The 26,679-nt window shown below is 41.2% G+C and overlaps 1 protein-coding gene across 8 annotated transcripts in view; it reads right to left on the reverse strand.

The window, feature by feature from the left end:
- Positions 1–26,679, reverse strand: part of LOC126869017 (cell adhesion molecule Dscam2-like) — a 164,491-nt gene that overhangs the window by 77,470 nt on the left and 60,342 nt on the right. For all 8 annotated transcript variants that reach the window (XM_050625090.1, XM_050625094.1, XM_050625093.1 and 5 more), the window contains exons 2-5: positions 21,338–21,658; positions 12,844–13,005; positions 10,642–10,791; positions 811–928 (exon numbers count right to left, since the gene is read on the reverse strand). In XM_050625090.1, the coding sequence (XP_050481047.1) occupies positions 811–928; positions 10,642–10,791; positions 12,844–13,005; positions 21,338–21,658 (751 nt within the window). The remainder of the gene's footprint in view (positions 1–810; positions 929–10,641; positions 10,792–12,843; positions 13,006–21,337; positions 21,659–26,679) is intronic.

Here is a 26,679-nt window from a genome sequence, read left to right on the forward strand (position 1 = left end):
TTGCCACGTAACTGAATCGTTTTCGAGGACTGTTTCGTGAAAGTCGGCAATTACGGAACGACCCTCTCTGAACGGGTAACTCTTGTCTCCTAGCTGTTGCTTTATTGAATGGGAAACGGTGTATTCAAGCCTTTTCAAACGACTTCTCTCTTTCTACTTTCGCCGTGTATCTTCGAACGAAGACAGAGAATACATTTGTTGGCAGATTTTGACTTTAATGGTACCAAAATGGCACGCTCGATGTACTTTCTATTTGTCTTCTCCGAAACTACGATACTTCGTTCGTTTTTCATTCTTCTATTTTCTACCTAGAACGACATACTTTCTGCGCTAACGTCGAGGAAGAGAAGTTAGTTTCTGGTCGAGCAAACAAAGAATTAAAACAGATTTTGTGATAACGAAACTGCATTCTGAAGTCCGACAAAGGGATGAATAACTCTTTTCTTACGGCAGTTTGTTTCGGTAAAAGCGACCGTAGATGTATTCGAGTAATCAAGATAAGTGAAACAAGGTGCTGGAAAAAGTGCGATAGAACTGAAGTTTCCGAGAAACGACGATAGGATTCATTCTCGACGACCTCAAAAAAAACGACAACGAAACAAAAAGAAAAAATCGGGTCGTAAACGTTCGATTCGGATCGACGCATGTCACGTCCTGAAATCTCGTGGAATCTGAGGATAAGTCATCGTGTCAGCACGCATCTAAAGGCGGAGACATTTCACCGGTCGATGGTGCTATCGTACCTAAAGTTTACGAGAATACCGGCGCGGCGCATGCTACAAATTCGTACGTATCTGGTGACATTCTTACCTGTTGGTGGGGGTTGGATTGCCATACGCGACGCACGGTATCACAATGGTGTCTTTCAGCCGTGCCGACATATAAACCACCTTCTCGTTTATCATCGGTGGCATGGTGCTGCGTATCTCTGCAAGCAGAAAAACCAAAAAAGATCGCATAAATCCTCTAATGATAGCATACTGGTTGTAGCGTCTCGAACAAACGACAATCTCGAACAATCTCTGGACGCGTGAAACAACTGCTCTGGATGTGTAGTAGATCTTGAATGACTTTCAGACTTCAATGAATACGTGTGCCGATTAATGCTTTTATCAGGGATTACTAAAGATTTTCTTAATGTAAGAGATATTGCGAGGTCGGAAATTGAAGCGTTAAATAAACACACTGATCGATGTAGCTATATATTATGATGTACAAATGTGCATAAAAACCTGAGTTAGTCTGAAAGAGTTCTTAACAATAAACATCTTCGATTTCAAGTTATGAAAGCTATTTATGAATCGATATTTATTATTATTGATATCTTTTTTTTTGTGGATTCCTCAGTTTTATTGCCCAAATACACGATTAATGTTCGACTTTGGAAAGACAAACGACTCACTCTTCTGCAAGAAGATTTTATGTTCCTGAGAAAACTTGTATGCCTTATCTCTCTCTCTAAATTTTTAAAACCCATGAACTTTCAAGCTTTACTAATTTTATGGCCACAATGTATCTTCTCTGGCAAGAATACTTGGACAGCGAGGAAATTACAAAAACAGTGATTTTTCATTATTCATTGATATTTTGCATCGTGATATTTGGATAAATTCTATTTGAGAACTCTGTGACTGGCAATGTGGTCAATCCAACATGCCATGTACTATATTCTGTTGAACATTTTATTTAAAAAAAATCGTTAGATTCTATGTTTTGGAACTTCGTTTGTTCTTTACGCTTTCAAAGCGTTGTGCCTTGAAAAAAAAATTCTGTATCATGCGGATGGCAATTTGATTAACTTTGTGAAAAATTTCACATGGTTCAAACTGGACGCAGTAATTGTTAGCATCGTTGCATAACCTTTGAACCTCTGAAATTTATGACAGGTTATTTCCTATTACGGAAAAACTAAAATTGAAAACTTTACTACATAATGTCTAAAATAGACTAACAGTTAGATGATAGAAATTTCTAATCTTTAATTTTCGTCCCTGAAAAATAGCAATCGTCTCTGGCAGCCTCATAAGCTTGAAGTAATGGTAAACTTTAACACGAGAAAAACAGTTTTTTGAGATTAAGGCACGAAAAATACAATAGAATTGTAACAACAGATTAACTGCGAGCTTGAGTATATTATTTCCTCCCTTGGTTCCATTTTGGTAATCAGATCTCAATAACATAGAAATCATCTTGAAATTTGTGTAGGATATTTGCTATTGAAGCATGGAACAGTAAAATACACAAATTAAAATGCATATTATTCGATACATAATCTCTAAATCATGTACCACCCAATTATTGACAGAAAAGTCAAATGAGCATCAAAGTAGCAGTTTCTGGCTATGTCATAAATCCTACATTCGACATTTGATGATCGATAATTGATCAAAACAATGATCAATAAATGTTTGTTTCCTCTCCAATGAACTGGCTTTGTCGCGGTAGAAAAATTCCCGTGAAATTTTGGGTAACACTAAAGAAACAGGCAGTGGTATTTTCCGGAAATAGCCTACCCTTTTTCCAGCAGCTTTTTCCGACTCCGCCATTCTAGATAAGTTCGAGCAAGTTTTTCCCGCGCTACACGCGTAATATATTCATTTAGCCGTGGATGAAATTGAAGGAACGAAGAAGAAGACGGTGGCGAACAACGTGCACGAAGATTTAATAAAACAGGTGCTTGGATTAAAAGCCGACTGCTGTATATTACGAAATGAAATTCTCCTTAATGGCGATCGTCGCTTTTCCGTTACGGACCCGGTGCCGTGTTAGATGGCTAGGGCGTGCGAACGATACGTGGAAAATAACGGAAAAACTAGGAGGAACAGTATTGGATTACATTGTTTGGAAAATTGATAGTGACAATATCGCTGGAGATTTAACAAAAGAGAAGGAAGGTCCAAGGAAGGAAGCGAAGGATGAAATACATCCTCCGAGATCATCTTCGTTGGCGAAACAAGTACATACACGTATACGTACAGTCAAGGGGTTACTTTGCGACACAGACGTAGCCAGCCCCTGTTGCTGGTGCTCCTTCTCCCGCGGGACGAGTTCATGTAAGTTTGTTCCATGATATACGGGAAATGTTTTCCACGGCGTGTCATAAATAGCCGTCGGCTGAAAAAGGAATGTGGCAACAAAGGTTCTTCGTGGCAAGATAGAAGGGTGGTGGAATAGGTGGGAAAAAGAAGAATGGATACGAAGAAGGAGAGTAAGCAAAAGAAGAAGAAGAAGGAGAAGATGATGATGAAGAAGAAGAAGAAGGGGAAGAGGAAGAAGGGAAAGAAGAAGAAAAAGGTGTAAAAAACGAAAAGGAACGCGTCAGGCGGACGTTTAATGGGGAATTATGGTCGGAGATAGCGACTCGTCCAGCGACGTGGCGTACCGTAAAGGGACAGATAACGGTGATGTACATATCTCGTCGTTGTTCACCAAGAATTTCAAATCACCTACCACATAAGCGTATATATATATATATATATATATATATATACCGTTAACGTAGATCAACTGACGTTCAACCTTTTCAAGAGAGGAAAAAGACGACTTTGTATACTCATCTGTGTATTTATTCGGCCTCGTTGTCAATGAAATCGCAATTAGTCCATTGGTTTCATTAAGATTTCATTAACAGATATTCGCGTAATTAGCGATGCTTGGAACGATGCAACAAGAGAATCGGGCGCGTTAGCGGCACCGCGTGCACGCGCCATAGAGCATCGTAATAATGCGGTAATGAATATTACAACAAAACGGGCCGTGTACCTGCAATGAAAACGGCGGTCGGTGTAATTAAAGCGAAACGTTTTTCGCGAATCGGCTCTGGGAATCGCGTCATTAGCCCGGTTCCTATTTCCACCGTGCCTCGTTCACTGCTTTCTATGTTTTCCCTGAAATCCGGCCGAATCCGATACACCCGCATGTTTCGATGTTTCTACACAACCAACGCTAACGATTCGTCTATCGAGCACAGCCGATAACCGCTCGAGTGTTTTTAGCGTTGCACGATCAAATGACATACGATCTCGTTACAATATGAGAATTCAGTGAAGCAATTGAACGCTGTGCATTGTATTACCGCGAACGTTACACGATACCTTGGCTGGAAAGAAGATATTAGCGCCAAGTGTAGCTTTTAATTCTCATTGGGTGCCATAGAAACGCGACTTGCACGATAAAGGAAATACAAAACGATCGACGCCTGTCGCATGCAGATTCTTATCCATCGATAGTATGCCAGCGTGAGACGTCTATCTGTGTAAAATCGTTTTCGCGAGGATCGGAAGCTGGAGCATCGTGCAACTAACAACGCGGTGCAATTATTTCCGCAGGCTTTTCGCGATACGAGAGCATCCGAACGCGATTCGAAAATTTTCCGCGAATAACAGATAATTCAGAAAAGTTTGCTCGTTACTGGGGAAAATCGTTGCACCTCGAGTTTTCGGTTAATTCGGTGTATTCTAAATGGAAGGGAAGACAGAGAAACTGCGACGATGGACGGCTATTCGAGAATATGCAAACGATTGGACACACCCTAGAACTTCGTTATTAAGTTCGTAAGTATGTAAGCGCGCTTAGCATAAATTTCTATCCAACGTTGGCCAGGTTTTATTATACGGTGGAACGAGCGGCCAGAAGAATCGTAGCAAGGACTCGCGACAGCTGTTCGTTTTTCGCCAAAGTTCAAAAGCGGTCTCCTCTGCTTCGTACTACCGTGGCTCTTCCCAGAAGAATTTAATCAAGCGCTTTGTTAACTGAAAAGTTGAATTTGCCTGATTACCAAAGGAATAAAATATGACGATAGAAGAGAAAGTGGAAAGGAGAGGATGGGACCTGAGGGAAAAAAGGGCGAAAGAAGAGGAGAATGAGGAAACGCTCGAGGAATTAACGCGTCACGCGTTCCGTCAGATGCGAAGGAACGCCTCGATGATCACAGGCGTTGACCGTTGATATTCTTGCAAAAAATACTCTTGGCCGTGTAATAGAGTTTCGCGTGAGTTACGTCTCGAGTAATTTGAACATCGCAGATTCCGTTTACGTGCACGGTGACCGCGTAGATGGATCGCAAACTGGTGTAACTAACAACGATAAAATTTCTTTCCATTCTTCCGTTTTATCTCTGGCCGTAGTATATTTCCGCTTTGCCCGATAATCTAAATTATTTTCCCTTCACTCACGACTCGTTTTACAAAGATGGAGCAAGCAGAACATAAATTAGTTTGGCTAGTTGGCTCCTGTTATTATTATTTTCCATAAATTAAACGATCCATCTACGTCTCGTAACTTTTGCGCAAAATTATTCCGCCGCAAATATCCCGTAGCTCGGGAACAGCGTTACACATCGATCTTGTACACACACGAAACGGGATGCAAGTTAAACGGGGAACCAATTGTTGCAAACATATCTTCAGCGGGGGAATATAAAGCTAACAATTACGCGTTGCTTGCGTTCGACGTATCGTTCCCGACAGCGCATGCGCAGGTTAATAATAATTTGCAATCCGGTTAAAGGTAATCACTGTTTAGATAGTACGGATACGTATAAAGCTACCAGTGTACGACCAGTGTTTATCTAGAAATTTTAAACAATTCTTGTAACGCGAAATTTCCCATAGCTCTCTCTCTCTTTCGGTTTCTGGTCCCACAATCCAAGCAGGTAAACATTACTTGGTTCCGGAATATCTCGTAGAATGTTCGTCGATGGCGATAAACGACCGCCTGTGAGCGCCTCTCTATTCCATTAAAGCGGAATCTCTGCGCGAGCAGACGCACGGATTGCAAACAAACCTGCTGGCCATCGATTCACTGGTCCGTTCGAATTTTCGCGTATGACGGTGTATATCGTGGAACATCATACGCGAAATTTCCAGCCTGAATGTGCGCTTCAATACCCAGATTCTCTTTTTATATTATATTCTTTCTGTAGCGTTCCGTTTACTATAGGGTGTTAACTCTATACATTTTAGTAACATTCTACAAAAAAGTCAGGAACGAACAAATAAATGTAGTATACTATAAAACTTTACGTTTTACATTTCGTCATGTGTAGTGTAATTGAAAAGCTTTCTTAAAAAAAATATATATAGACTATTGCTCCAGACAATTCCGATAGTGATACATTTTTAATAACTGCAATAATAACAACCTACAATGATTTTATTCTTTATAATTACCATAGCTACGTGTAACAGTATATTATAACTTTCTAGCATACTTCTAATCGAATTTTATCGTATTATATCCTGTATTATGTACCTATAAAGGCATTGGAAATTTTCTAAATTGTTCATCCGAGATTCTTCGTCATTTTACTATACTGTCAAAAGATTAAATGTAAATTATCAGAAGAGAAAAGAAGATTTCGAATTACTCGACCGGCTATTTTGCTTCTAATTAGCCCTGGTGCGTGACTATTTGCCGTTACGTTTAAATATTCGGTCGTGTTTTACTATCCACCGTTGTACGCGCGGAATAATCGCCACGCAGCTGTAATAACGTTGATTAAACTTAAATAATAATTTCAGTGCGAGTTGGCGCGCGATTAAAAATGAAACGTTAGCTGCGCGATGTCGATTCGAGATCCCCTAGACGAGAACGAGGCTGTGCAACGAGCGTTATCGCGAACTCAATTTTCGCCGTACTTTCGTTTACCTTCGTCGTGATTACGAGAGGCTGCTGACATATCCGTGGCTTCGCGATTAAGCTGCTGGTGTATTAATTATTCCCTGCCAACCTGCGCAGACTTATCGACTGAATGACAGATCGATATATAAAGCGTTCAGCGATCGAGGAACGTGGCAAAAAAAAGGAGGTACCGACCCGGAATTACCTTCCCGCCCGGAAAAGGACGAAAAATAGGAAATGAAAATACAGGGAGATGCGAATAAGGGGAAGTATAGGAAACGGGCGATAAATTATGACGCTTCCTACATGGAGGATCGGTCACGTGCTAGGGGAAAAGTGATAGCGAAGAACGTGCAGAATGTCTTGCCCGTTTTTTTTTCTTCTCCACACGCATCGTGTATAGGCACGTCTAAAGCTTCAACATGAATCTGGAGGGTAGGTGTGGCATGTGAAGAGAAGCATCATTAGTTAGCCCGGCTCGAGTGGAGATTTCTCCCCTTTCCGCTTCTTCTTCTCCTTCGCCTTCCTCACCTCCTTCGCGTCTTTCCGCCTGCATATTTTCCCTTTCTCCCCACTTCGCTTCTCTACCGACGTAGTGTAGCTACGTAGCCCAAGCAGTGTAGCAAGCTAGTGTAGCCCAAAGCAGACGTTACGCTGGCGAAACCAGCTTTGCCTGGGTAACAAGAACAAGCGATGCCAGGCCTCCGCTGAAACGACCGAGAGAACCTTTTCACGCGGCTTCGCGGCCAGAACCCCACCGAGACTGGCAATTACGCGACTAAGAGAATTTTTACTTTGATCGAACGTCGATCATCCGATGGCTCATTAAATCCTCTTCGCGTCGCTGCGACTTTGACGACGCGACGCGAATCAAATTACGGATTAACGTTGGAAAAATCTGGAGTAGAATGGATAGGCTTTGTATTTATGATTTTGCGAATCATGTCGGGGGATATCGAATATTTGTTTGCTCCCTTTCCCCTTAGTTTTCCTTCGATTTTTGTACTATGGCTTGACTTGTTCGATATTACTATGTAAGCCGCTGAGAGTCCAAACTGAATAGCTTCACTTTTTATAAATTTCCTCAATTTTGTTACGTAATTACACGATCAATATTCAATTCTCAAGAAACAAATCACTCGTTTCGAAAAATTTCACTTTTTATAAATTTCCTCAATTTTATTACGGAAGTACACGATCAATATTCAATTCTCAAGAAACAAATTACTCGTTTCGAAAAATTCGTTCATCTACGAACAATTTCGTAACATCATTTTCTGTCTATTGACTTGAAATCACGTACAAAAACTTCACTTTCCTAACTCTGCGATATATGTAGAGAGTAAATTATCTTCGGCTGTCTAATTTGTTACTAAATATGACAATTACTTTAGCGCTACACAAATTATTAACGTGTACATTTCAGTAATTAATCAATTAGGCTGCTATATAGATTTCAACTAGAAAGACGAACGGTATTGAGAATCTTGATCATCCTGGTTCGACCGACTGTTAAATATCAGTAACTTTACAGAATGTTAATCTTCGTTAATACTAAAACTACCAAAATAATCAAAATAATCAATGCGAAATTTTTCGTCGACATTTTCTACAAATTTACAAACAATACATTTTTGGACATTAGAATGAGCTTTTGTCAAGTAAATATAGGCAATATAAGTAAAGATTTGTTTCTTTCCCTTGAATTACGTATTCTATCGTGTACCTTATATTTTGATTTCTGTGATGGAAATTTTACTTTTAAGACGTCGATAGATCTAGTGTTGAAGGAACAATCTTTGATACCATTAAATAGCGTTATCGACCAGTGTTCCGATCGCACGAAATAAGGCTTCTAATTGCATCCCGGCCGTTAATGAACCGCCCTGAACTCCGTTCACCGACGCAAGCTCTTTTTCCTATTCACGGACGCACCACTACTATCGGGCTGTCGATCGATCAGCGCCGCTAAACGCGTAATATCGAATCACGTGCGATCGTGCGTGCACAACCAGGGGAAGAGGGTGAGTTTATCGCGGGTTCGTAACCGTGTGATAGCATCGCGATGTTTGCAACGTGAGACACGACGTTTGCACTTTTACTCAATCTCGTGGGAGTAAACTGTAAATTCGCTCAGGCAGCAAGAATAGAAAATTCGAACTATTTATCGCGTTAGTTCGTTTAGCAAATAAAACAGGTTTATTTGGTACATGTGATCAAAGAAAGTTCGAAAATATTAAAAAAAAATTATTCGAGAATTCAACGATAGAACGTATGAAAAGAAGAATGAACGGTTAGGCGATCAGTTTCGACGTGGCTCAATAAAAATTCCGACAGCTATTTCTCCAGGCAATAAAACGCAAACGATCAAGGATTCGTAATCGAGGCGAGGAAAAATTTTTACCGCCGCGGGTTTTCTTTCAGCTGCTGTCCCTTTCACGATGTTTTTCCAACTATAATGATTGACAGAGCGTATAGCGATTGGTACGTCGGTAGGGCGAAATGTTTAAACTGTAGGGAGAAAAATATTCGGCCGATCGGGTTGTTGGCCCGGAGATCGACCTCGGATCTTCCGCTTGCCGGTCGGTTGCTTCCCAATTAAAGCTACCCAGATCGTCGACGAATATTTTCGTCCCAAGCTCTTAGCTCTCAAATGACTGTCGCTTACAAAATCGAAATCGAACAGATCCAGAGCGTCACCAACGAGTAACTTGGAGCCCGGTTTTCTTCGTGACGAGCGAAGAGGGTCAGGAGAATATCCTGCAGCGTTTAGTGTCCCAGTTTTTTTCCACATTGTCCCCGTTTTGTTATTGAAAAAAATTTAATAACCGCGGGTACCCTGACGTCTTCGCTCGGCAAGTTGGAACGAAAAATAAAATAGAAAGGGGAAAGAATGGAGAGCAGTGGGTGAATGGAAATGATTACGAAGGGAAGGCACGGTGTTTCGATCCACCGGGTGTTGAGAAAGCTCACGAGCGTCTAGTTGCTGTCCAATTACGGATTCACGCACTCGAAGGAGATCAAGTTTGAATCGTAGCTTCGATAATCGATCTAGAAGGTTGGATTGGATCGAAGAATGAAATGCACGGCATCTGACGCTCTCCACGGAGGGTAATCGGTTCATAAATATTCAACGGCGCTTGCAAGAAATTTGTAAATATCGCATCGAGCTGCAATAATAAGTCCCCGCTGGCGTGTATCTGCTCGTCGCCTATCCAAAGGCGATAAAAGGGGAAAACTTTTCTGTGCCTCGATGGATCCTTCGATAACACAGCCAAGAGGACGATGCTATTCTTTCGATACTCTTATTAATACCATCCTCGGTTCACGCTAAAACGTCCCTCGGCTCGTGTTAAAACTTTATTAGTCGAGTTAACGGGCAAAGCTTCGAAGGAACGTGCCTCGAGCTTTCAGAAAATGTACGAGGGAAACGTTGAAAGAAAGTGTGTTAACGGACAGGAAATATTGTTCCCTTCCTTCTTTCTCACTTTTTTCCGCTGTTTACCCAGCTTTGCTTCAGCTTTGGTAAACGAAGGAAAAATATTCAACGCGCGTGTTATACTCCGTGCCATCTTTGCTCTATCATGCCGTTTGTTAATAAACCATGTCTACAACGTTGTTTATTTTGCAATTACTACGTAAAGTAGCCAAAGTAAAGTCAGCAGCCTCTGAAATACCCTTGCTTTTTCAAAATATTTTTAAACAGTCCCGAAAAAGGAGGTTTCTCAAGTTTAATAAGCTTAAAAGGAGAGAAAGTAGAGCCTGAGAATTTTGTCAGATAAAATTTGCCCGTCGACGATACTCCCCTTGTAACCTCATAAATGTAAATGAGAAGAAAGAAGCGATCCTTGGTGGACCTCTATATGTATCGATTAATTTACATGGTATCATATTATCATATGATAAACATATTTTAGCCGGGTTATGAATTTTCGATCAATTCAGAGAGAACTGTGTGAGTCAAGTCGAAACCGTGTTATCTTATCGGAGGCTACGCAAAACAAATTTTAATGCACTCACCAGTCAGCTGAAGCCTGCCGACGTTGCTGCTGACGACCGTTTCCTGCGTCAAACGATGATGCGTCCTGCACCGATATGTCCGCTCTGCGTCCTCCCGCGTGATATTCAGTATCATAAGCTCGCCACTCGAGAGCATATGGTATTTGCCATCTGTGGAAACAAAAATCGCGTTTCAGTCATAACCATAAGAAGAAACGAAAACTTCACCGAGCACGCACCTATTCGTACCGTTCAAACTGGAATCTTTGACTTTAAATTTGCCAATTGTGATAATTTTGTGGAACTAGAACGTACGTTTGATTACAGTCACTTGGAGAATAAAGCTATTCCGAGCTTAAAATTGTCCCAAATTTCTATTTTCGAATGTAAATCCTAATTCCTAGATTCAAATTTAATTTTCCAAGTTCGAGTTCATGAATCGCGATAATAAATTTATGTGAACAGAAATCACATTTCGATCATAATTACACGTAAAATGGAAGTTTCTTCGAGTTCGAATCGACTCTAGATTCCAATTTTTTAACTTAGTTCCAAGTATTTTGATTGAAATTTAAATTTTTGAATTGAAGCGCACGAATCGTGACAATGAATTTTGATTTGACTCTCTGCTTTTCCGACGGTTGTTCCTCGAGTTCGTTCAACTTCGAACTCATTCCGACCGTGCAACGACGAAAGTTTGGTCGTCTATCGATCGTCTTACTGCAATTGATGAGTGTATTAATAGATCCGCCTGGTTTATTAACGAACACATTCAAAACTGTGAAGCATACCTGATCGAACTGCTTCATAATTAATGAAGTTTGTCTCGTTAACGGAATCGCTACGCTTCAGGCGAAAACTTGGCGTATCGGCAATGCCAACCCTACGTTGTGTCCGAGAACAGGACGTATAGATACTGTTTTTTCCATAACATAAATTTCAAACGACTGTAATAAACTTAGACTTTAATATTATATATTTTTGGTGTTTCGCGAGAGTAATTTGATCAAAAAGCAAATTCATATTTTTAGAATGTAAGTAGATAAATTACGTTTAAATAAAAATTTCTTGTGTTATTGAAAAATATGACTTCTATTTTGAAATTTCTGCAATGTCGCATATTTATGTTTAAGTATATACAGTAGAATTCATTTTCTTCAAACTCCATTCGTTGAAACGAAATTCTAATTGATATTCTACCGATAGAATCCATTTATTTGAACGTGAACCTCAATTATGCGAACGAAAATAATAGATAATGGAGAGAACTCCTACTATATGAATTTCAGTAATATGAACTATTTGTCCCCAGACGGGTTCAAATGAATGGAATTCTAGTATCGCATACAAGAATAACTGGAAGTCTAATGTTTCTGTATCATAATTGCATAAAATGTCAGTCACAATAATACTTAATCGGTGACAACTATAAATCATGTAAAACTATAGATCAAAATTCTGTACCGTCTGTTGAGCGTCAAATATAGTAATTTGTCTTTCGAATTGGAATAATTGAATTTGACTAAATTTCTCACATAATTACACATGTATCACGTAAACTGTATAATATACGAAAATTTTCTTCAATTTTGTTAAAAGTAAATACCGCAAAAGATAGACGAGCATCGTGTATTATATCCAATCATCGTCGGTTAACAATTGCAAACATGAACAAAGTTCTTGTAATTTATTATACGACACGAACTATAAATATCAAAATAGTTGGAAAATTATTGTCAAATATCTATTATTAGATATTCTATCGTAGATAATATTCGACTTATATGAAACATAGATAACGTGTTTTCGCATATTATTCATGCACATTTGCATATTTCACGCGCATGAACATCGTATATTCCTTGCATATTGAGCCTGTATAAACAACCATAGTCTAATCACGTTATAAGAATCGCAAGATAGAGACATAATCTGCATAAGACAACCCGATCTGCCTCCGGATCAGTTCAATTATATTTAAGGATTCTTGAGATGTTTTCGATATTCACGGAATATTCCTTGAAGAAATCGCTTGTACGTCAAACCCACGATTTTTATCTTCATCCGACTTCATAAAAGGAATAAATACAAATATAAATTCGCAAGAATAACCGGTTGCAAGACGATGATATTCATTCCGAGAGATTTCACCCTACTGCTCGTTCTTATTTATGAACAGACATCATTAGAGGATAGCCAGAGATGTTTCTGGTGTTTACTCACCTCCCATCGTGGACGGGTAGATGTTGAAGGACGGTTCCTGAAGCCAAGACGTAATGGTAACGTGGTCGCGGACGAAACTGGGCACGTTGCATCGCATAAGTACGTTGTTGCCGAGGAAACCGCCGGGACACTGCACTTCCGGATCGTAACGCTGATTCACCACTGAAACACACAAACAACCAGCCGCTCGAAAACGTGTCTTGAAAGCGCAGGGCCGACAGGGGCGGATTTGTCATTCTTGAAAAGCTCTGAGCCACCTAGACTCTACCATCAAGCAATACCGAATATTCTACTAGCTATTTTAAAATACAATACTTATTATTTTTCTAATGATACTTAATACTTAATATTTGGTATAAAGGATCTGTAACATTTTCAGGATTTTAACGACGCCATTACGCTATTGAGTCATTTCACGAGTGACGTCGTGTTTACGTGTAACTATTTATTATTATATATAATATAAATATTTATTAAAGCATTTATCGATAAATAGTATATTAATTGTTGTTTTTGAGAACTATTGATTTTTGGTAATTCTTCAGTTCCTTTTTTGAAATTTTGTCGCAATTCCGATCAAGAATATTAACAGGTTACTATTTTCAGACGAGATTTTTTATCTTCGATATTTTGTAGTGACTGCAGCGAAATAAACAAAAGTTCGTTTGTACCCTTTCATTCGATCTAGCTTATTGTTCTCACTCGACTGTGCGAATGAGTATTGGCACGATGAAAGAGAGTTCTCTTTTTTTTTTTCATATTGATGTCATCTGTAATTCTTCCAATTGCTACCTGTAGGTTCCATATTTTATCTGATGTATCGCACTGATTTTCTTACAACCAACGACATAGTTTAGAATTCGCTTCGCTTCAACGTTCATTAACGAACTGTTCCCTTTTATCGAAACTGTAGAATGTAGAGCGTTGATAACCGAACACTGGCAGACCTAATAACACTAAGCCACATTAACCGGACTTCATATGCTTGTACCATTCCGACGTATCCCATAAATTCACGACGTATCAATTAAACGTCGGAAGCTGTGCACGATTTCGTTATTTTATTACAATGGATCCGCGGAAGTGTGTTGGGGGCGGGGAGGAGGATTTCGATAAATTCGTCTTCCAGCCATTGCGTAGCTCGATGTTAACGCGCCAACTCGAAACTCATTTTTCCTACTCGTTAATTCCAGCAAGAATATCCGATCGTTTCTACTAGCAACCGTATTCCGAGGTAGCGAATACGCCGCTTTTAGTACCGTTTTCACCGACGAAGACTAAATTATTTCAACGAATCGATATGAAGCTCGTTCCAGAGTAGCAAATATGCATGCGGGAGATACGTACTACTGTCGCTTCATCTAAGAATGTTGACCTCAAATATGGATGTTCCACGGGCAAACAGCACGGAATTTCTCGCGGAATTCTCGAAACGAACACGCACGCTGGGATATTCTGTTACGCAGTCCGCGTGCTGTTTATTTAATATAATTATGATAACGTCATGTTAACCGGGGAAGTCACTATATATATATATATATTATTCGTCAGAAGACGTAATACTCTACGACGATCTCTGCATCACGTGGATATATTAATCCATTAAATGCCAACGTTTCGTTAACGCAAAATTTCATTTGCAATTCACTTCGTTCGATTTGCATTATTGACTTTTGATTTTCAGCATCGGTTATGGAAGAGAATTCGAAATTAATATCTTTTTCTCCGTTACTTCGCTGTATATTGTCTGGAACTCTGCAATTTTATTGCAGGTTCCAATGAATATTCCAATCTTTATATTTTTTAATTCACCATTTATATAATTTTATTCCTATTCTTAATTTTCCTAATGCACCGCTTAAAAATATTTATTATCATAATATTCTATTATTCGAGTACTCAAAAGAAACGACATGCAAATTATCTTCGTCGTATCTTTAAATCTACAAATGTTAAAAACATGAAAAGTCTTCGTCGATCCCCGTTGTAGATTCGAGGCTTTCTAGTAGTACGAATCCGTCGCTGAAGTCTGCGCGCAACATAATTGTCTCAGCGCTAGAAGCTTGCTAAGGACACGGGTGGTAAAGGCGAGAAAAGGGAGAAAGAAAAGCTGTTAAGTGGTGCGGCGAGGGTGCAATGGAAAATGGAGGGCGCCGCGGCGATACCTCGGAATTAAATCCGGAGAGGCTTTGTGCGACTGCAACTACAAGATGTTGATACCCGTAGCCGCAGAATCAACTTTTACGGCGGATGGTTGAAAGCCGGATAAAAGCGGACAGACTCCAAATGAAGCGGATCTGAACTCTTAATTAAAAAAATCTCGATAACGGCGAGGCCGTCGACGCCAAGCTCTCTATAGGATTGTGGCGCTCTTTCAAAAGGTCATAATGAAAATTGAAGGTAAATAGAAACAAAATAGGTGTAACGCGCCCGCGGACTATTTACGAAGAAAGGGCGTATCACGAGGCCCGTGATAATTACCTAACACAAACGAGACTAACCCTGGCGCACACGTACACCAACTGTGACGAAAATGTATCCCTAAGAAAAGTCCGTTTCCTGTTTTCCCGTTGGAATTTTCCTAGAGGAGGAAGGCAGCACGAAGAACGAAAGAAAATGAAAATAAAAAGAAACGAGTCACACTTCCATGCTTCCTTTATAGGAGCGGTAGATCGATCCGCCGGGGAACCACCGCCGAATTGTAGCCTCTTTTTCTTAAGATGGAATACCATCGTTCCTTTCCCCAATATCAAACCCGCATGACGCTGTGTCTTTCTTTCCCCCTTTGCTCTCCACGAGGTCGTTAATCGGCGCAAGAAAAATCTCCGAACCGATAGAAAGCATAGAAACTCGGTGGAAGATTGAGAAGCAGAATTTGAAACCCTTAAAAGGATAGCGGTATCTTATCCAAAATCTCGAGGCTGTCCCAATCCACCCATGAACTAGCGTTCCGCGTAAGTTGATGGTCTCGGCTGAAAGGTTGGCAAGAGAGCAGAGGCCTGAAAGAGGGTGAAGCAAGGACGCAGAACGAAGAGAAACCGATGCTGGAGAAAAAGAGACACGTTAGAAGGGAATAGCCTGTCGGAGAAAGAGATGGTGGCGAAAGCGGAGGGTGGAATAGGAATAGTAGTAGTAGGCGGTGGGTAAAGGAAAATGTGGTGGTGTGTAGGACCTGGCTGTGCAACCCGTTTCGAGAGTCAGCGGAGCGAGGCACTCAGACTCCAGAATGGGGTAAAAACTCGGTGAGTTCGCCTCTGCTTTCTCCCTCTTTCTCTGCTTCCAGCGCCAGCTTCCAAGCTTGCTACCACCCCGTATCACACGGCTCTCGGTTACGCGGCAACCAAGCCAAGCATAAACTCGGCAGACGTATCGTGGCAGGTAATATTTACAAACCATGAAACCTACGGGAAGAGAGGAACGACCGACTCCAGCCGGCCCCATCCGTCCTACGCTAACTCTGCCTTCTCTGCATCCACCGCGGCACATTCACCTGTCAGAAAGAGAGAGGGTTTGCCTTCTGCCACGAAAACCGCCTTCTTTTTCCACCGACTCGAATTTTCCGCGGAGACGAGCCAAGAGTCTTTTCCTAGACGCACTGCTACGTTGCAATTATGTTTTCGTTATCGTTCGCGTCGTATGGTTCTAAAGAACGGTATAATCGAACGATGGACCAAACGGGGAACGAAAGACTCGACTCGAGAGAAAATCATTCACATTTGATTGGAATACCTACACAAAGAGAGGTTGGTTATAGGACTTCCAGTAAATAGAAACTTAGGTTGTGTAAAATAATTGAGTTCAAAGCTATATAGAGAGCAGGGTGAAAATTTACGATACATGATTCGTAAGAGGGTCAATTATACAAGAGAAATCCAGCACAATCGAGTAGCTATGGAAATATCGTGAGAACTAATGAATAGACTGTATTTGTCGAGATGCAGAAACGAAAGGTGAAACTGGAAAACGTGGGTTCTCTCTGACGAAGTTCAACGCTCGTTTAGCCGGGTCTCCAAAGCGCGCCGTTGTCGAATTAGATCTGCGACGTAACTCGAGCTCGGGACGCGTAATTATTTCCGTATAAAATTTCCGCGAATTTCGTCCGCTCGCCGAATAAAAGGACAGCCTGTGGAACTCGAAAGAAATTCCACCTTTTGCGAATGACACAGAGAGTCACGTTAAATTAAAAATAATCGTTCTTTCCTCGCTTCGTCGCAACGGATGGTGACGAAACAGAAACATGAAAAAAGGCAGCGAAAAGAACGAAAGGTCGTGTGTTTCCAGACGAATTTTACGGAGGAAATTTTTTCTCCTCTACTTGGAGGAAGTGAATTCATTTTCCGATGGAAACACGCAAGTATTCGACGCACGAAAACACGTAGTGCAGCTACGATAATAAGATTACTTTAAGCGTCTTGTTACGAGCATGTCGAATATGGCACGGAGTATCTTATACGATCTCGAAGAGAGTAGCAAAGCAGAAATTCCGTGGACGTTTTCCGTTTATCAGTGAGGAATGTTCGCGAACCATAAAACGTGTGTATTCTGCTCGTTCCCGTTCTCTAGAAATTCACCGAGAGCAAGTATTACTAAATTAAACATTAAGTCTGTTCACATTTCTTTAATCTTAAAATGTAAATCTCCTTAATTTTTGCAAACAACAAAACTTCCATTCACTGCAAATAATACGTTTGATCATTGATTATTAAATAAATGAAACGTTAAATTATTTATCAATAACGAAATTAAATAATACGTTTGGCCACTGATCATTAATTGAATAAAATGTGAAATTATTGATAAATGATAAAATGCAAATATGTACTATGTTTGGTTATTCATTAGTAATTAAATGAAATGTTATATTATTAATCAAAGATAAAATGTAAAGTATTATATGTTTGATCACTGATTATTAATGAAATAAATTGTTAAATTATTAATTAAAGAGAAAATGTTTAGTACCGTATTATAAAAATGCGAACTTGAAGAAATGTTCTTGAAAGCATCCAAAATTTTTACATTTTATACGAGGAAATTACTTGAACAAATCCATTTACTGATAAAGATGAATAATCTTTTGAACTAAAGTTATTTCATACGCGAAATAATCGAAAACATCGTACGTTATTCATTATATCATTATTATTCTATGAAAATACATTGCATTTCAATTAAATTGCAGCGAAAAGCTAAAAGATATACTATATGACCTAATATATTCGACCAACTCAATTTCAATCATATAACACAATATAATCGTCTGTTTCGACACGAGAGACTCGTTTGTAACTATTTGATCGAAAGATTGTCGTCTATCCTTGTTCACGTCTTTAAGGAGCACGTAGAAACTTGCCGGAAGTAATTTCAGCGACATATCCATGTCGATAAACGTAGCGTATCTTAATCAAGCACCGCGTTTAAAGACCGAACAGAATAAAAGCTCGAACGAGTAAACATTACGCGGGGCGAATGCGTGCGGTATTTACGCTAGAGGCGGTCGTCGAGATTTCTCATTACCGCGACGCGGCGGCACCACTGCCATCGTCGCTGCGCCACGAAATTAAAGTAGAGCAACGAAATTTACAAGAAGAATAACTCCCTGTACACATTGTGCCGAGTAAATGGAAGAAAACAGACGTCTTACTGGAATCGGGCCCCCGTCTCGAATGCGTCGCAGTCGAGTTGAAAAGCGCCACGTCGCGGCGTCGCTACGTTGCCGCGGCAAACAATACGGCTGTGGCCCGTTGTTTTTCTACAAACGTCGTTAAACTCACCCCAAGTTTCCTTCATGGCGATATTCTCGCGGCGCATTCCGTGAAAAGCCGATATTAAACGACGTCTTCTCCGAGACTGCAACAAACTTCCAATCTCCGAGGATTCAGTTTTTTATCATCACCGATATTCATTCGGTTTCGCAATTTTTCTTTCTTTTTTTTTTTTTTTGGCTTTTCAGCTTTCGTCTCCTTTAGCCCATCGCAAGAAATTATCTTTGTCTCTTCGTGAAACAGGATGGGTATTTTTCTGGTTGTAGGACGTACAACGCAGTCACTTTGTAGCTCCAAACGGTATAAAAGACGCGGAAAGTAATTTTTATATTATTACCGAGGGCCAGGTCAGAGTGTTTCTTACTGGGATGTAATTTCCCCTTTCAAGGACTTTAATTAACTTCTTTGGCTCGTGCCACGGGGATGGCACTTTAAATAGTTCGTTAAAGAAGAATGGGAACAAAAAATACGACAGGTTGAAGCCCACGCAAAGGAACGAGCTTGTGTGCGTTAAGTCCGCGAGACGTCCGCTACATTGTGACGATATGGTTTAAACGGCTCGTCTTGTAGCCTCGAAATTATTTCTCGAATAGTATGACTTCATACAGCGGTTGTTCCCGGTGAAACATTGTACCGATGTTAAAGAAGAAAAAAAGAAAAAAAAAAAAAGAAAAACATTCGCGTAAAGAATATCGATCGACCGGTGGATAAAAGATACAGAGAGAACAATGAAAATCGTAGCAACATATTCGAAAGGCGACAATATTTGCTCTTCGTGGAAATACAGAATTCGATGTTGGTTAAACAACCAACGATAGTACGATGGTGATCTATTCGAGACAGTCGTTAAGGGGCAATCGTCGAACACGAGCTTCTCTCCTCGATGCCCCTTTATCAACCTAGTTACCCTCATTATTTCACGAAGGATGCGGAAGCGACGGTCGAACGAGCCCCCATAAAATCATTCTCCCAGCGACACGTTCTACGAATGAACGAAACGTACGTGTTTTCGATCACAGATGGGTATAGTTAGAGCATAGTTAGGAAAAGAATACTGGGAAACGGAAACGAAACCTCCATTGTTGTTAGTCGATTCACGATCAAACGGGTATGCGGCGCTGGCTAATCATATCCGTTTTGCTCCGAGGAATACACTTATCTATCGTGTTCGAGGAAAGACTTTTCTCGCCGGGGAAGAACAGAGTCAGCGAAGTTGATCGAGTCGGAAAGGAACCAGCGGATTCGGAGAGGAAAGTCGTGGTGACGCGGAGAGCAGAAGCTGACGTGGCAGAGGTATGAATGTGAAAAGGTGTGGGCTACGTTCACGCGACGATGATTTACGGGCATATTAGGTCGATAAGATATCTTCCGGTTCGTTGACCCGGAGGAAACTCTATTTTTAAGACGGAGACACCTCGTTCTATCTTCCTAACTCCCAACCCTTTCTTCCGCATCGCCCATGGATCTTGTCACGGATTCCGGTTTTTGAGGAACGTCCGATAAAACAGCCGGAGGAAACAACCAGCGACCGTGAATATATTCTCCGTTCGCAAACGAGCGACGGGCTTATCCATAAAACGGAAACGATGCCACCGCGTCGAGGGCGAGTCCCGATAAGACGGGTTTTTATTTTTATAGCTGCGGTTCGTCGAGGGAAATTCGAACAATTCCATCGATCGACGAATATCTCTCGTGGAGTCATTACGCGAAAGAAAGAAATTGGACTTCTTGAACCGAAGGGAAACATCTTTTTTAAATGTCGTCGAATGAGATTCCACCGACAAACTACCCACGATGAATCGTATTCCGCTCATCTCCTAGTGCCAGAGTCACGCCAATTCCGGAATAGAGGGCGCGCAGGTGTATCAAAGCCAGCGACGACGCGAAGCAAATCGCAAACCCGATGGGAATAAATATTTCATAGCGTCGAAGACGTACCATCCTCCGATCGAAAGGATGAATTATTCCGTCTAAGAACGGAACTGCTGTTGGCTGCGTTCGGTTTGCACGGCCACGAGCCCAGGGATGTTTAATGTGAAACGAGCACCGCAAAGAGTCTCGTTGAACGCATGGCAGATTCCTCCCCTAGTTCCACTGCCATCAAACTTTCCTCCCTAAACGAAGTCTCAAGGATGCGCCCTTACCGGAGAAACCACGGCCGAAAAAAGCGGCATGAAGGAAAATGAATATTTCCATGACGACATACTGATACACGATCGATCAAAATAACGAGCGGTTTCATGAAATGGAAATGATCTTCCTTTTCTTCTCAGGGTGGACGTGATGTGACCATCGTAGCAGAAAAATATGGCAAGTACACGATAAATACATTGAAAATAAAAACAACTCGTTAATTGACGAAGTTTCGTGGAAGTCAAAGACATAATAATTGTTACTAAGACAAGCAATATGTTAATATAAATGACAAGCAGATATTTTGAAAATTTCGAAAACAAATAAAGAAACAATTTGGGTAACATTGGATTAATTAACAACGAACTGAATTTTAGAAACGTTTCCTTATAAAAGAAAAAAAAAAGAAAAAAATAGGAAATGTGACTTATCATGTTTTAACCCCGCGATCTTTATACGGGAATTGAACAAAAGTCGAGGGTCGTTGAACAAGGATGGCAATAGAGCAACGGAATAGGAAGTGAGATAGAGGAGAAAGCAAGCGGTATACCAGGCAGACAACATAATGCAGATAACGAGCAAGAAGTTTCGCGTGCCTGCTCTGACAGTGACGTCTCTGCTAACGATGGCACCGACGCTGTTGACGGCGGAACACTTATAAATAGCCCAGTGGACGTCCTGTCGGAAGACCTCGGCCTCGAAGCCAGGAAAGTGGATCGTCCCGTTGCCAAGGACGTGTCTGATTCCAGGGATACTCGTTATACTGCCACCGTCTGCTGCCAGCCAGTCGACGGTAGGTGCCGGATTTCCTCTCACTATGCAGTCCACTCTGCCGCCGTTCACGTTCGTGAATTCCACCCGCGATGGCGGTTCCGACACGAAGCTCGGTCCCTGCATCTCGTACGAGGCGTCGCAACCTGCAACAAACGGGACAGGTATCGTCATAATGAGCCGCGGATTCTCTTTGCCTACCCTCCCTTACCCAACCCATCTCCCCTCCTTTCTCTCTACTCCCTGGTTACACCTCCTCCTAGTATACCTTTCATAGGGACTTTTGCGTGGCTTTTTGTTGCCAGACCGACACTTTCCGTTCATATGCGAGTTCCTCGCATTCTACCGTTTTTGAGAGGATTAGCATAATATTCTATGTGAATTGTAATTAAGTCTACGGACATTTTAGTCGTGTTAAATCGTTTCCCAAGGTAGTAGGGTATTTAGGGAAATGAAAAATCCGTAGAAATATGATATAGGATGGAAATAATAAAAATAGGGAATAGAAAGGGTGGAGTGTTAAAGTATAGCTAAAGTAGATAGTATAGTACAACGTGATATTTCACAGCTGAATAAGGTTACAATTGTATCGTGTCTAGAGGAATTGTCTGGAAGAAAACGCTATTTCCTTTTCTCTTTAACGCTTTGTATTCTACCGACGTTTCTGTAGCGACGTTAATAATGTAAAATTTGCTATTCAATTTTATTTTCATCGAAAGAAATAGAATGGATAAGAAGGTCTATTTATAAACAGTATAAATTATTATAAACAGTAATGTTTTAGCTTGAGAAAGTTTCGCTGCGAAGGTGTGCTGTATATTTGTACGTGGATTACATATATAATAAAAATCATGTTGCTTCAATAATTTGTATAAATGAAATATTTGGTTGCCTTCCTAACTATCTATAGTTTCAAAATAGCCCTATGAATAATTCAACGCACGCTTTAGAAAATCAGAAATTATCTGAAACAAAACCGTATTGAAGTCTCGTTAACGACCTTGCTGTATTGCAAATCGAAGAGTTTCGAATGGATTTTATCGAAACGCGATTAGCAATTCGACGATAAATTCGGGACGGTCTGGCAGCGCGATTCATTCAAATACTCTCGCGTGGATCAAAATAAATTTTCCTTACTGTTTCAATCGGCAGTTAGAAGAACATTAATCATGGTCACAGCGCGTGGACACCGGTTGATGAATTTTTTCGCTCGGCTAGCCGAGTTCAAAGTAATTTTCAGAAATGTAGGGAGCGAAACGTAGCAGTGGCGATGAGAGGCAACGCAGGGGCGGCTAAAGGGGAGGGGCTGCACTGTATCGTCGACGGGACATGAACGAAGATAATACGGGTGGCCATAAATCACACATTTAACGCTGAAATTCGGCCGTAATAGCTTCCATAAATGGAGCGCATTGCGTCCCCCGCGAAGCCTGTTAACCATTCATCACCCGAGTTATGTTGATTTAAGTAGGAATGCCGGTCCGCTTGGATGTATTCCGCATTCCGTCCAACATTGCCCATCTGGAAGCTGGCCCAACGAACTACGCTGAATACCCAGAGGAACGTGCATCGAATAGGGTTCGCTTGCTTCGCCATGTGTGGCGTTACATTTTAGTTAATAATGTTCGATGTGCGCGTTTGCTCTTCGATGATTCAAAAAAAAAAAAAAAAAAATACATCACTCTCTTTGCACGTTGTATACGCAGAGAGAAATTAAGTCGATCGACAGAAGTTAACACCTCCATGTTATGTATATGTAATATTGTTGTTTAACAAGTTATTAGTTAATTGAATAATACATTTAGCTCATAGTGTCCGATTGATGTGTACCAAATTTTTATAGTCATACGAACGTACTAATCGAGTGTTGTCAAATTTAATACACTTGGGCCTAATTAATTAGAACGTAAATGTTTTAACAAACAAATAGAATGGTGTACTCTTCGTAGCTACTATATTTTTTTGTGATAAAATTGATGGTAAAAATTAACGCATTGCTTTCGTCGCCTTGATATTGCTAATTTGGCCAAAACAACATTTTTCCTACTGAGGAAAGTATAAAAAATCGTTACTAATATGTGCAGTTTTTTATTCCAATTATACGTTACAATTTCTCTTAATGCGGGCAAAACAAAAATTCAAAGACCATAGATTAAAATAATATAAAATAATAGAAAGATTCAAATAATTAAGAATTATTTCAACGACGTACGAAAAAATCGGCCACGTGAAAGGTTCGCAGAAGATATTCTAATCCACGATCGACGCAAAGATAATGAATATCTCTCCTCTTGAAATTTCTTTCCGTTTAAAATCTCTCCGCGAGAAGTCAGCGTTAATTAACTGCTCCTCGACACGGGAGCTTCAGACGAAGCTTGCGGTCCGCGACACGACAATCCTTATCCGTGAAAGCCACGAGACTTCTCAAACAACGAAGAATTTTCACCGGCCTCGCGAAGCTGTTTTCTCTGCTCGGTTTCTTCTCAAGATGCGTTCGCAAGTGTACGAACTGCGCTATGATCGTGAAAATTGTTCGCGCTATCTTTCCTAACAAAGAGGGAGTTGTATCATATTTCGCGAGAGCCGTATTATTCGTGTTAAGAATCACCTCTAGCCATTGTTCTTTCCCATGATTTCTTTAACCTCCGCCGTTCCTTCTTCCTAAGACTTCCCTTTTCCATGTAGACGATAATACCTTATGACCTACATCCCCTTGGAACTCGTGCAACAATTTTTCTCCGAAGAGAAAGAGTAAAGCTCGCCCCGTCATGAGCGTAACTCTATATTTTCCGTCCCGAGAAGTCCATTTCACGTCATAAAGGTAACTTAATTTCCTATAACGTCAGACGCACGTCGACCAAACCCATATTATCCCCCACCCTTCGATGCGTCATCCCTCAGCTTTCCGCCACGCCATCCCGCGTGTTCCTCCCCTTTCGTAATTCGACGTTTGATTAAACGTACGCTGGCTGCAACGTTACAATCCGCCAAGCGGTACCATACCATATCATGACACCAAATATCAGGAAACGAATTGAAAAGGAATTCCTGCCTTTTCGCTTCGTTACAAGATACCAAAGTAGCTGATTCTTTATAAAGAGAGGTAAAACAAGAAGAAATCGGCTAGAACGCGGAAAGTTAAATTAGGTGTACAATGGAAACGAGTAGGAATTGTACGAGTGAAGAACCCGATGGAAATTGAAGTTTACGAGAAATTTCCATATTCGCCTTTCTCCGTTTTTTGTTGTTCCATTCTCAAGCTCCGGCCGCGTGCTGTCCGCCGCGGGACTCATAATCCGGATTAACATTGAGAGAATCTAGTATCACGGCTATTCCATTTTCCCTCCCCGGGTTGGATAGAAAATAAAAAGAAAAGAACAATAATAAAGAGAGAAAAATCGGAATAGCCCGCTCTCGTCGAAGTAGTATTTTCAATTTCGAATAATAGCGGATAATCACGCGCTAACAGGTGAAAACAAGCTTTTGATCGAATAAAAAGCGTTTCCTCCGTGCCTATTCACCGTTCCAGCTTTTACCCGAATAAAATAGAAGAACAAAAGGAGTAATAGAGGAGAAAGAGGAGCAGCGGCCGGTCGGAGAGAAAACCAGGGCGAAAAGAGACGGGAATCTTCGTACACACGTTGGCGGTATTATTATGTACGTAGAAACTATACATATATGTATATAGAAAGAATTATGCAACAACGGGGAACTCGCATACCGTCGAATTTTCCATCTTCTTTGTATACGACTCTCATGGTTGGTACTCTCTATTCCAGAAAGGAATCGTTTACAGCAAAGAATCAACGAGGTCCTTCCACCAAGTGAACTGGATGTCATGTGAAAGCAAGGTGGGGTCTTTGAAGCGTGGCACGCACGCTTCCGATTTATCTTCGCGGTTGCGTCCAATTAACGGCGCGCCATATCAAAATGTCCGGATCGGCGCGACGAGTAACAACAACAAGAACGACGGAGTAAAGACACGAAGAGAGGGGTAGATGGCTCGTGCACGTGGCCGGCTCGCAAAAGGAAGCGATGTGTTCTCCGATATAATGGCTCGCTCGAGTGTATTTGAGATGCACTGGCTCATCAGAATAACTAAACAATAGACGGCGACGGAAAGAGGAGGATAGAATGAACGAGGAGGAGAAGCGAAACCCCATCCCTTCTGTATGTTCCGTACAACCAGGCCTGCCAGCAGGTACTCGACTACTACCCTCTTCGTGATATACTCGGTGATACGGCTGCAACAGTAGAGAAAAGGGTTGGGCCCGTTGCAGACGCGCGTCTGTATTACACTCTCAGGCACGTATGTGAATGTTTGTGCGTTCACCACCCCATTGAGTTGTACACGATACGTTGAGTGGCCTAACCTTAGTCAACCCTCAACGTCATCGGGAGGGCTCCTCTGAAGTTGTGCACTTCTGTTTCTTCGCTAGCTGTTCGAGAGACGAGACGTAACCGTCCATCGACCATCTGCGTAATGCTTTGCGTCAACATCTCTCGGAGGCCAGTCACATCCCTTCCATATCCCTCTCCATATCCTCATCCATATACTTCTTCATGTGCTTTTCCATCATCCCTCTACGTTTCTTCGCGATTCTTCTTTAAACATGCTCGAATGACCACTCTATTTCCGAGCTTTTAGGCCCAACGCAAGATTTCGCGCTCGCGGCATGTTATTAATGGCTCGCGATCAAAAGTTTCTCTGCCACCTTCCCGGCTACGAATTCTTTTTTTACCCGTTTCTTTTTCGCCATCCTTCGTTTCGCTTTCCGTCTGGTGAACGCTGAAGGAGGGGCGTGGCGAACGCTTGTCAAAGCTACAGCAACCGAATTAAAATTAAACGTTATCCCGACCGCGCTAAAAAATGGATCGCGAGGCTGACGGACGACGATAAAATATGAACGATCATCAGCCGGCGTGACTTGCAGTATTTTGTTCCTCAAATTGGCACTGCGTAAATTTCAGTAATCGCGACGCACCCAACGACGAAAACCGATTTGCCGAAAAATTCGCGGCTGTGAGTTTTATGGCAGCTCGGCTGGACGATCGTTTTCGACGTAACCAAAAATCGAGTCGAATAAGAACTCAACCGACGAAAATCCCGAAATTCTACCTAATGATAATTGTTTCAAGCATCCGAATAAACGCAGCCGTCTATGAC

Source organism: Bombus huntii, chromosome 8 (assembly GCF_024542735.1).
Source record: "Bombus huntii isolate Logan2020A chromosome 8, iyBomHunt1.1, whole genome shotgun sequence".
Taxonomy (NCBI): Eukaryota; Metazoa; Arthropoda; class Insecta; order Hymenoptera; family Apidae; genus Bombus; species Bombus huntii.